The 12266-nt window shown below is 34.2% G+C and overlaps 1 protein-coding gene across 1 annotated transcript; it reads right to left on the reverse strand.

Annotated features, from left to right (window-relative positions):
- Positions 1–3204: 3204 nt before the first annotated feature.
- On the reverse strand, positions 3205–3751 carry LOC132698518 (uncharacterized). Its single transcript, XM_060664634.1, has one exon. The coding sequence runs from the start codon at positions 3523–3525 to the stop codon at positions 3256–3258; it is 270 nt and encodes an 89-aa protein (XP_060520617.1). The 5' UTR covers positions 3526–3751; the 3' UTR covers positions 3205–3255.
- Between the last annotated feature and the right edge of the window lie 8515 nt (positions 3752–12266).

A 12266-nucleotide genomic window follows, 5' to 3' on the forward strand; every position in this document is an offset into this window, starting at 1 on the left:
ATTAAACACTCGGTCCGCTACGCTCCGCTCGTGTCAAATAAACTCGTTTACCGCCCTTGTTGCATAATATACTAATATCTATTTCTATATGTTCCATCATCAAAATAGGTTAAATATGAAATCTCAGTTTTAACTATAGACCAAATACCAAATATTTAATCTATGACTTTTACCAATATATCTGTCATTTCTAACCAACCAATAATATCATGCGACCTATAACAACCAATATGGCCGCTAACAGTTCATCAAGCTGACATTTTTTTAACTTTAAATGTAGAATTTTTACGGTAGTTCAAAAGAAATGAGTTAAGTTTATGGATATCGCTGTTTAGAAAGAAAGTGGAGTATGCAGGTGAGTGTGTGAAATTTACTGATATGACCGTCAGAATTGAAAAACGTCAAAATTCAAGGCGTGTGAAATATCTCCGAAAACATCCGATTGCTCCCAAATCCGTGCTGCATACTATACGTGTTCTACGACCGTTAGTTTTTGGGTACATTTTCGCAAAACAACACGAATACATTAACTGACATGACCGTCAGAATTGACAAACGTCAAAATTCAAGGCGTGGGAAATATCTCCGAAAACATCCGATTGCTCCCAAATCCGTGCGGTAAAATCCCGGAAATATCCGAAGTGGCTCGGATTCGTGGGAAACGAAACTGACGTTGTAAAGCGACGCTTCCCGCAGGCCAGATCGGTGCGCAATTAGGTATTTTACAGACGGGAGTAGAAAAACGGCATTTGACTCACGAGTTTATTTGACACTAGCGGAGCGAGTACTTAATGAACCAGTCACTTAAAAAGTTTACCGAACGTGTTCCATACTATACTTTTTCTACGACCGTTAGTTTTTGGGTACAGTTTCGCAAAACAACACGAATACATTGACTGACATGACCGTCATACGTCAAAATGCTCCCAAATCCGTCGGGTATAATCCCGGATGTGTCTGAAGTGGCTCGGATTCATGGGAAACGAAACTGACGTGGTGAAGTGACCCTTTGCGCACACTAGATCGGTGGGTAATTAGGTATTTTACAGAGGGGAGCAGAAAAAGTATTTTACCGACGGGACTACAAAAAAGGTTTTGTTACCTCCTTCAGCTTTGTTTATATATGCAAAGTGTTAAAGAGGAAACGCAACGTAAAATATTATAATAATTTAAAAGAATATAACATTTTAACAATTCATACTGAAGATTTTATCTCAATATTATTTTAATAAAACCCAGCACAACAAGAAACGGCGGCTTCTGTAAAGTACTTTTTGTTCGCGGCTCGTTAAAAGTGATTTTTACTTAATATCATTTAAAAATTTCCGGGAATAATTAACGGAATATTCCTCTTCTTATAATATCGTCAGAATAAACGGTCGTATCTATATTTTACGATCGTCATTAATCCAACAAACATTTCTTAACATCGTTGCCCGCTTGCGATGACTAAAACCGAAAATTACCATAATTGATAGACCCTACCTTCTAAATAATACTAAGATTACAGTTATTTTTTTCAGGGTACGTGGCCTGAGTCACGTTATTTTTTCTCACAGCTGATTTTATGAAAATTTATTCAAACGCGAGTGTGGTTTACAGCTGAATGAAACTCCAATTGGGCTTTGCCTGATTTATTTGACTTTTAAGAAGATTTAAACAAAGATGGAAGAGGCTCAACAGCTGGTAGCGTCCTAATAATGTAATATATAAAAAAACCGTATTTGACATCCTTTATAAGAAAGTGCTAGTATCCGGTAACCGGTACAGAGTGGGCACTTCATTATAGGCCTATTCCTTACTGTGAAAACTTCAGAATTTTGAAATAAGTTAAACTTCAAAGCGTTTTGTTTTAAATCAGATATTTAACACGTTCAATAATTATATAACACTACGGTTTGCTCGAGTTAGTAAGTAGTTATTGCTAGTTAACAACAAAGATAGAGATGATTCTCTCTTACTATGCAGGTGTTAGTCGAAAAGACGTCATCAACGATCGTGCTGACATCTTTAGCGGGGATGTATTTACTTAATAAATGACTTTCTTATCTAGCTGCAGCTTGTAGTTTTTCATAGAACTATATATTGCAATTTAATTGTCCACTAAGATTCAAAACATTTTTTAAAGTCCATTTCTAAATGGCGCGGAATACTAAAATAGGGAATTTGAGTAGGAAAATAAAATGGTGATGGTGTGTCATCGATATCCACTCCTTTAAAAAAATTGCAATAATTTTCACTAATCAGTGAACGAGAAAGTCACTGTTTTAGTTGTATAATCTCTCTTCACTCATATGTCACTGTTTTCATTTTTTTCTCGAGCAAGTATTACTTATCTTTTATTTTATTTGTATCTTCTTCTTTATTTTATATCATAGAGATTGTTCCAACAGTGCAGACTCGATTTATACCTCAGTAGGAAAGTAAGGTTATGTTTTCTTTTATTTAATCCCCTATATATTTCCTCCTAATTGGATTTGCCTCGTTAAATCTGTTTGCTCTTTAGACAAATGTGCGATTTGTTTTTGTAGGTTTGCCAGATTTTAAAATTTGAATAGCGGGAACCCTAATTATGCCCATTTGTTACAAAAAGCATGCAAATTTTATAAATAGCAGCTATTCAATAAATTTTGACAGTATTTTTCCAGAACAAAATGAATAAGTATTAAAAAACGAAACAAAGTTTTATTAATTGAACTGAGGTGGCTTTTACTTGATGGAAATCCATTTAACAAAATAAATAAGAACTGAAAGTTCAGATTTTCCCGAAATTATATATATTCACATGACAATTGTTTCGACAACACCGTGTCTTTATCAAATGTGGTCGAAACAATTGTCATGTGAAAATATATAATTTCGTGAAAATCTGAACTTTTAGTTCTTATTTATTTTTCAAAGTTTTCTTCTTGAAACCATAAACTAAACAAAAAATGTACTTCATGCTACAAATAAGCAAAACCTGCTATCTCATATACTTACATTCTTAAAATATTATTCGTTAATTTCATTGATAAATGGGCAGGAGCCAGGAGGTTTAATAAAAAAAAACGGAAATCTCCTAGTTGTTATTACGCCGTTCGAATCTTTCATTCATCATCTTTTATATAAATGTAATTATCTGTGTGACAACGAAAATATAATACAGGGGAACGGGGTGGTTTTCCATGAAAAATCGAAAACAAATTTTAAATCAATTGCTCCTTTAATCGTGACATAAAATTACAATAGTAAAGCGTGAGTATTCGGTTAAATTCAATCGTAGTTGAATCGCCTGCCACCGTCGAAGCGAAATCCATAAGCAGCAGCGTTCCTGGCATCGACCAAAGCCGGGTTCCGATGCTTGTAGAAAGTTCCGTGGGAATGGGCTGCTCGGGACGACCCGATCTCTTCGCCTCGAGGGTAGAACGCTTCGAACGTGCCTTTTGGGGGCAAAATCGTGGCTATTTCGGCATCTTCCGGGTCGTATGCGCGCACCCAAACCGAAATCGTCAAAATCCCGAGAGTTATTGCGCAGAACCGCATATTGTGTGCGCAGCAGACGAAAAAACGACTTCGAAACCGAAAAGTTTAGCTCGTAATTGTGCTCATTGACTATAACGTTCCGCTAAAAGCCGCCGCAAAACAATACTTTCTCTTTCGCCTTGTGCAATGTCGGGCGTAAATTGTTTTATAATAGGCGATCGAGAACGGTTGTTGATCTTTTGTTTGTTTAACTTGCGTGGTTTTTTACAACAAAATTTCAGGTACAATTTTTTTCGAGAACACTGGAAGGTAGGGGCCGTCTTCTCTGAAATTTTCGACATACCTACAATAATTAAATTTCTCAAAATTAAGTGTAACCGGTTTCAGAGTAGAGTGAAGTTGATATTATTTCAAAACTTTCATACGAACCAACAATGCTTAAGATTCGTTGGACAAACAATAAATAATAAAGAAAGCAAACAAAACTCTGCATGTTTTTTTAACCAAAAGTAAGCTTTCCATAATGTATAAAGATGATAGAGTTCAAGATTCATTAAGATTTTGCAATTATTGATATGAGACAATTTCCCCAGAGTGATAAGACCAGATGCGGCGATCTATGAACACAAAGACAAGACCTTCAAGATAACTTATGACCAAAATAACTTTTTCGCCACATAGTCAACATCTATCTTCCATGTCAAGATATGTTACTGCTTCAAGTTTATCAAAATCTTGAGGTTTATAAGAACATGTAATTAATTAGTTTAATCTCATTTAAAGAGGGAGTACTGGCAGAGAACAAATTTTTACAAGATGTTCGTTCTATTTTGCAAGCATACTGCACTATTACTGAAAGCTACAGTGGTGTTTTGGCGGCAAAGAAAAAACGTCACCAAACGGAATGGGAAACAGAATATCACTTTTGAATATTAAAAACAGTGAAGTCGGAAAACACATGCAAAATAAATCCGTTTAAATAAAATTGACTTATTTCCCATAAAGGTTTGGCTGTTGCAATTATTAAATATAATTACTTACATTACAATTAATTAATGTGTGATGTAATAAAAAATTTTGGAGTACTAATATTTCATATTGCAAAAGAGGCTGTAGAGTTTTATTGTAATTTTTTTTACATATGATTACATATATAATAGGCATATAAAAGTGCAATAGAAATTCAACGGATGGTACGTATTATCTGACACTTTGTCCGGAACTTTCGCCATATTCTCTAAATGTAAGTGTACAAAGTCAAGCATCGTGTATTTTAATTACGAGTTAAGCGTTTGGCACAAAATAAAATAAAACATGCCAATATGGAGTCTCGGTCTCGGTCTGTACGCCATTCTTAAAATTAAAAATTTTAAAATTAATTTTTTTTAAGGGCGTGGTTTACCTGATTTGTGGTCTTAGTTTGGTCTATTTTTGTGATGTACATGTATAAAATATATTATAAATTATTCTACGTTCATTTTTTATAATTTCTAAACCAACAAAGTTTGGAATGCTGATAGGGTCGATTTGTCTTTGCTTCTTATTCAAGCTGTTGACTTATTCTCTATTTTCCGAAAAACAAAAAAATGCTTAGAAATGGTCGAATTTCATTTTTAATTTGATTATGAGGTTAACTAAAATCTAAAACCTATATCTAATAATAACTATTTTACTATGTGTTGAATAGTTCCCATTCTATGGCTTGTAAAGCCCTTGGCTTGAATAATTCTTCTTCTAACACTCGAGCGAAGGAAGCATTCTTGAAAATTTTTTTTGCAAATGCAGAAAACGATTTTAGAAAGACTGTTATTATCGTTATTAATTATCTTACGTGCCCTCTTATAAGAATATATGTAGATATATAGAAATTTACAACCGAATAAATATTTCCAGTTGTGCACTCCATTTGCGAATGCATTATTATGTAAGTGTTAAATGGTATAAACATATGGCGGAGATCACTGTTTGTTGCTCATTATATTAAAACTCCATGCGCGGCATTAATTGGACTCCAAAAAATATAAAACGCAGATAATTAAGGGAATCCACCTTACCAACATTTTCTCACACGAGAGTAGATTTAATTAAAAACATACCGTCGATCTTTTCTTACTCCTTCGTTTTTAAGGACCGCGCGGCCATAGATTTTTTTATTGGTCTTTTAATATTTTGTCATTTAAATTATTTGGGAAGATCCTCGTACAAGTTTCCAATTAAGAGGCGGGTAAAGTATTGCTTAATTATTTTTAAAGCGGGTCGGACATCATAGGCGGCTCCCAATTAATCATGACAAAGAAACTGTTAAATTTTGCTGAACGAATATTTAAGTACAGATCGGTGTGTAATTGGGTATTTTACAGACGGGTGTAGAAAAAAAGTTTACCGAACGTGTTGCATACTATACTTTTTCTACGACCGTTAATTTTTGAGTACATTTTCGCAAAACAACAATACATTCACTGACATGACCGTCAGAACTGACAAAAGTCAAAATTGAAGGAAATATCTTCGAAAACATCCGATTGCTCCCAAACACGTGCTTTAAATTCCCGGAAATGTCCGAAGTGACTCGGATCCGTGGGAAACGAAACTGATGTTTTAAAATGACGCCTCCCGCACGCTAGATCGGTGCGTAATTTTACAGACGGGAGTAGAAAAATATTTTTTATATTCCCTTTTGTAAAATACATAATTATACACCAATCTAGAGTGCGGAAAGTGTCATTTTACCACGTCGGTTTCGTTTCCCACGGTCCAAGCCGCTTCGGACATTTCCGGAATATTACCGTCTTTGGGAGTAATCGGATGTTTTCGGAGATATTTCCCATGCCTTGAATTTTGATGTTTGTCAGTTCTGACGGTCATATCAGTGAATGTATTGGTGTTGTTTTGCGAAAATGTACTCAAAAACTAACGGTCGTAGAAAAAGTATAGTATGCACCACATTTGGTAAACTCGTTTATTAAACACTCGCTCCGCTGCGCTCCGCTCATGTCAAATAAACTCAGAGATCAAAAGCCGTTTACCACTCTTGTTGCATAATATACTACTACCGCACTTGTTGCATAGTATACTATATATTATGAAAGAAAATGGCATAAGTGAAAACTTGGTAAGAAAAGTGGAAAAAGTATATAAAGAATCAAAAAATAGAGTGAAGGTTTTTTTGGTCAAAAATGGTTTTCGACCGAGGTGGCCACTTAGCTTCCTGCTATAGATGCTGTAGACGTAATATATTTTGCATATAATATACAACAAAATTTCAGAAATTTATAAAAAGATTAGGACTAGATAGATCAATTCATTTTTTACTAAGTAACCCCGTTTTTGTTTCATTCATTATTTAGTTTAGATAATGAAATAAAACTGTCTCATTTATTTAAATGATTTGCGTTGATTTGCTTGCTAATTAAAGCTGATTATACTAAACGCCTCTTATACTAAGCAAGTACTACTTAAAATGATCCAAGCTCTAAACAAAGCAATATATCAATATATCAATAGCACAGAAATACACTGACAAGGGTGCATTGGCGTTTCCATCAGCGACCATGAGACGACACCCCTCGAAGGTGTTACACACTTAATTTTGTAACATGATTAATGATGTTTGAAAAACCGATTTTACATATTAAACAGTTCGTTTCAAATCGACGAGCGAAGATGTTAAGACTTTGGCAGCGCTTTCATGCCATAATGTCTTCATTTTTAAATAAGAGAAGAGGTTGAAAATCTGATTGCCGGAATGAACATTTTCATTTTGTGCTGGTAGTAACGCAAATTTGGTTTGGTTAGAAGGAAAGTCTCCACATATATTTTTTGATACGTGAAGTATCAAGAACAAAGCAGCAACATAAGATTATGTTTTTAGTTTGATTCCTGGCGCTGTCGCTTACTGTCGCCAACGCAACTCCTCGTATGATTATAGCTATGATTATTTTCTAAATGATTTAAACAAATAAAGTAGCAAGCAACCTGTAACAATATACTAATTTATGAAGTGATGCTAGCAAATGATATTGTCACCAGTATGTCGGCGTCCTTACCTGTGGTTGATACTCTCTCATATTTCAATTTGGGTGTTTGGAATGTTTATTCATCCTAGCCTAAACAGTTATAATTCTGTCATTTATAATATTTTGAGGAGCTTCCGGATTCGGTTAAGTTCTAAAGAAGCCAACAGGATGATTCGTGAAACGTTAGCAAGTTCGAGTCAACAAGAACAGGAGGAAGTTTTGTAAATAGAATTCCAGTAGCTTGTGGAAGTTTCTTGGAAAAATTAGCTATTTTGTGGTTAATCTAACTGATCGCGGATCATAATAATCAATGAAGTGATTAGATTATTCGTTTGTTTTAAGCACTTTAATATGTCCTGATAAGTTTAACCCTATGTCGCCTCGATCGCCTGCATTAGTGGAGAGACATGTGTTGCTGAAAGTGATTGGTGGAAATGTAGAGGCATAGGGTTGCCTAGTTTGGTTTACCTAGTGAGAAGAATCTTACTGCAGGTGTGTTGTTTGCTAATTAGGTTTACATGAAACTAAACAGGTTGAACAGATGAGGCCTGTGACGCCGGTAATTATTCCGAAGGGGGCGTGTGTCGCCAAAGGTAGATAAATATTCCGGCAAACACTATTTTACTGGATGATGGTGGTGGTTATTGATAGCTGATGCTGATTTCAGAGGTTTGCCAAATGACATTATATTGCAAATTGCTGAATTTGGAATTGCATCGTGTTTTTTATTTTTCTTGGTTGGCCAGGATAGAAGAGTGAAGGGAAAGCTTTCGCTGCCTAGATGACCACCAGGTGTCTGAGGTGGTGCGCTAGTAAGTATGACCGTGTCGATGCACTTAGCTGTAAGTGGTAATCTGGATTTATGCCTCAAGATAAAAGTGACACTTTAGTTTTTGTGATATATGCACGGTGGACGTTATAATAATTATCTCAAGAGGTGGGTAACATTATTTTTCTGCTCCCTAATCGAAAATATCCAATTACGCACTTTTTATGCTTACGTAGTGTGTCACTTTAAGGCGTCGGCTTCATTAAATATCGTCGCGAGTTTCGGAAGTTTCCCTTACTTTAATCGCTGGTTTGTGATCGATGTTTTCGGTAGATTTTGAAGATTGACGTTATTTTCACGTTTTTCAATTATTATTATACATAATATATAATTTTATTACATACGTTTTTATTTTATATAAAATTAATATTTTTCCTAAAAAAACTTATTTTGTTCATTCATTCATTATCATCTAATATATAATATAAATTAATCGCATGCCGCCCGTAAAGATATATTTTATGCATATCTAACGTTTGTTGAATTTTAACATTAAACGAACATAAAATTAAACGATGGGTGCGTATTTCCGAACGTAGAACCTAATTTTATATCTCAAACGGGCGGGCACCGCAACGCCCACTCTAATTTAACATTTTCATTAACCGTAACTTACCCGGCAATATTCTCTTTGACGTAACAGGCATTTAAATTTTTCATCAAACATTTTTCGTCGGGGTACCGGTAATCCATTAAAATAGTTTCCGAACGAATAAATTATTACTTTGGAGTACCAAAACGCATCGGCCCAGCGAGGGGTTATTGGAACTGATTTTAACCAGTGCCGTGACAACCGACTACACAAGTGCTAAATAAGAATAAGTAAAGTATAATTATTGTTTCGAATATATCGTTTACCTTTATCAAAATTGTAAGTTTTCGAAATACTTTTTATAATTATGTAAAGTTATCAAAACGTAAGGGTTTTTACTGCATCAGGTTTGGACAGAGCGCTATATGAAACTGAGAGACTATTGCTCGCTGGTGTCCAGTTTCATGATTATGACGTAATTTGCTGAATTCTAATTCGATGTTTTTATCATGTAGTAACTGCACGATATGCTGTCCTGATGCTAATAGGGAACTTGATTTTTTTTTATTTCTTTAATATATTTGGTTATGTATAGCAATAACGCATCGCAAATATCAAAACTCAAAACCCAATATTTAAGTTGCAATAAATATTTCTAGTTGTGACACCCGGCTGGCTATTCCTTTGATCGTGACGTCATACCGCTGCTTTCGATGGATAAGCCGACATGTCGTAGTGTTATTCTAAGGTTAGAGGATTAGAATTATATTATTTACGTTTATTTTTGGCTCTTGTAAAGATGTATAGTATTTAATCTACGCCAGTTTGTCTTTGTGCTTAATGTGCTTTACATGATAATAATGGAAGCAACTCAAAAACAATATTACAAGTCGTGCCATCATATTTGAGTACAACTCGTAAAATGCCAGATAAATTTTTTATGCGTCTAACAAAAAGCCTTCGCTTTTTGTTAACATTATGTTCAAGTGTCACTTAGGCCTTAACCGTGCAAACAGTTTTAACTCTTCGAACTTGCATCCATCCTATTGCAGTCTCCATAAGAATGGCTTCCTGATCTATGTAAAATAAAGAACACTTTAATTTATCAATGCTATACTTTAAAATCAGTATTTAGGTTTCCGCTAGTTAAAAAAAAATCCTTTTTGTTTTTTCCTTTTTTGGGTGAATAATTTACGTTTTAATTGATATACCGTTTGAATTTTAATGTTATGTTGGTTTAAAACTAGCAGCTAAACTTTCCATGAACATACTACAGGATTCAGACTAAAATTAAAATTAAAATCACCAAGACGAACGCGTTGTCATTCTCTAATGGCTTCTCTATGCTATCGTCCGGCTGGAGCGTAGTTTAATGTGCGAAATGACGTCACAAGCGGTCACAGCAAATGACAGCCGGTTTCAAAGAGGATTTGAAGTTTACAATTTGTAATTGGTTATATTTGTTACATAAAACTACGAAATTAGTTTTTTTTTGTGAACTGTGGTTCTTTTAATAGTATAAACTTACTTTTAAAAGCAATATTTTGCCTAGTTCCCTATAGTGTAATAACGTGGAGAAATTTTTAAAGTTCTGTTTTCCGCGAAGCTCTGCGTGCCCTATTATATCTTTGTCCGTTAGTAGATGTTAGGAGTTTTTTGGGTAAGTAGAAAATCTGATTCTGATGCTACGTTTCTGGAGAATTGGAGAGACATGTTTCCTGAAACGCTTGTTATTAAAGTATGAATTATTTGACAGGTATATTGATAAACAAGTGATAAAATTTAATTATTCTTAAGACTCATATATGAATTTTCTATGTTTCGTAGCTGAGGCAGCCCATTAATTAAGCTTAAGAAATTTAAGAAAGAATGAATAAATGAGTTTTAAAGATAGTTAAATTATATTTTCATCAGCTTCAGCTTCATTTTGAGATTGATTTAGACATTTTAGCTTCCTGTACAATGCCAGTAAATAGGCTTTATGTCATACAAAATACATTATAAAAAAGCCTAAAAATGTACTATTAAGTCGTTAATTAATAGAAATTTATCAATGGAAAACAATATATTACATATTGTTGCAAGTTTGTTTAATATATTGTTGTGGCTTCCAACAAGAGAGAATTAATTTTTATGTTAAACATTAAACTTATTTTGCATTTTTAAAGGAGCTCAGAAATAAGGGGTCAAATATTTTAAATATATTTTTAGAATTGCTATTGACAGTATCTTTGGAGCATGCCGTTATCGTACGTAAAAAAAAAGGAATAGGCATCTAACTTTTTGCGTCCCATCTGGTTATCGCTTTCTCGCTCTTTCTCTAGGAAAGGTTTCGGAAATATTAATTTCGTCAAACAATACTCATTGTTCGATGTTCGGTACTATAATTTTTAATTTATTTAAATATTATCCGTTTGTTGTAAGAATAATAACTCTGAAAGTAAACTTGACAATAAACGTTCAATTTTTCCCATTTGGAAAATTTTAATATAGATCTAGGCGTACACCTAAAACTCCTAACGATTGAAAATTACGTAGGTGTTTCATAATCACAGGTCCCAAATAAGCTACGGTCCCAAATAAGCACGCTTGGGAAATTTTATAGCCTCTCGTAACACTATATCTCGGTATCAAACATAAATAAAATATTACTGCCACAGAAAGCCTAATCACACACGGGATGTTGCGTTTTATGTGTACCGACATCAATATTAATCCCCCTCGCTGCGACGCATATACCTTTTGCCGTATCGCACATGGACGTAACATTTTTATTCAATAAAATTAAACCCACAAAAATTAGTTTGAGTTGTGATACCAAATTTCTTTAATATGCAGACTGTCGGCATAAATATACGACAATAGACGCGATAACACTAATGACGTCACGCTCGGTTAGAATTGAATGCAGTCAGTCATCGTCAAACGTTAACACAAATAATTGATATGGGAAATGATAAATAATCGACAGGAAGGCATCTTTGGGTTAATGTGATGAGTTTAATGTGATTTAGTGTGCTTATTATATACTTAATTACGGTTGGTTGAGGGTAATTAGGACAGTATTGCCATTTATTTTAATGTTAATAGCCCCAAAAAACCCAATAAACAGCCGCAAGGAAATAAAAATCCACTTGACCGAAAAAACAAAACACAGACTCAGAACTGTAATCTCAGAAAAATATGACAGCTCTTTTCCTTAACCCTGCTGGAAATCTAGGTCATACATGGGGTATCTTGGTGAAGAATACGTCGTCTCATGTGATCTTATTGATTCTCATTTGAAGACATATAAATTACTGATGAGGTAGAGGTTTGGGAAAAAATCCTTAAAGTGGAGAAGAGCAAAGAAAGAAGGAAAATTATTATGAACTTAGTAACACTATTCAAAAAACATTTGCCCTAGTTTTTTAAACAATTAAAA

The sequence above is a fragment of the Cylas formicarius genome, unplaced genomic scaffold, assembly GCF_029955315.1.
Source record: "Cylas formicarius isolate icCylForm1 unplaced genomic scaffold, icCylForm1.1 PGA_scaffold_2__14_contigs__length_35257938, whole genome shotgun sequence".
In the NCBI taxonomy this organism is placed as follows: domain Eukaryota; kingdom Metazoa; phylum Arthropoda; class Insecta; order Coleoptera; family Brentidae; genus Cylas; species Cylas formicarius.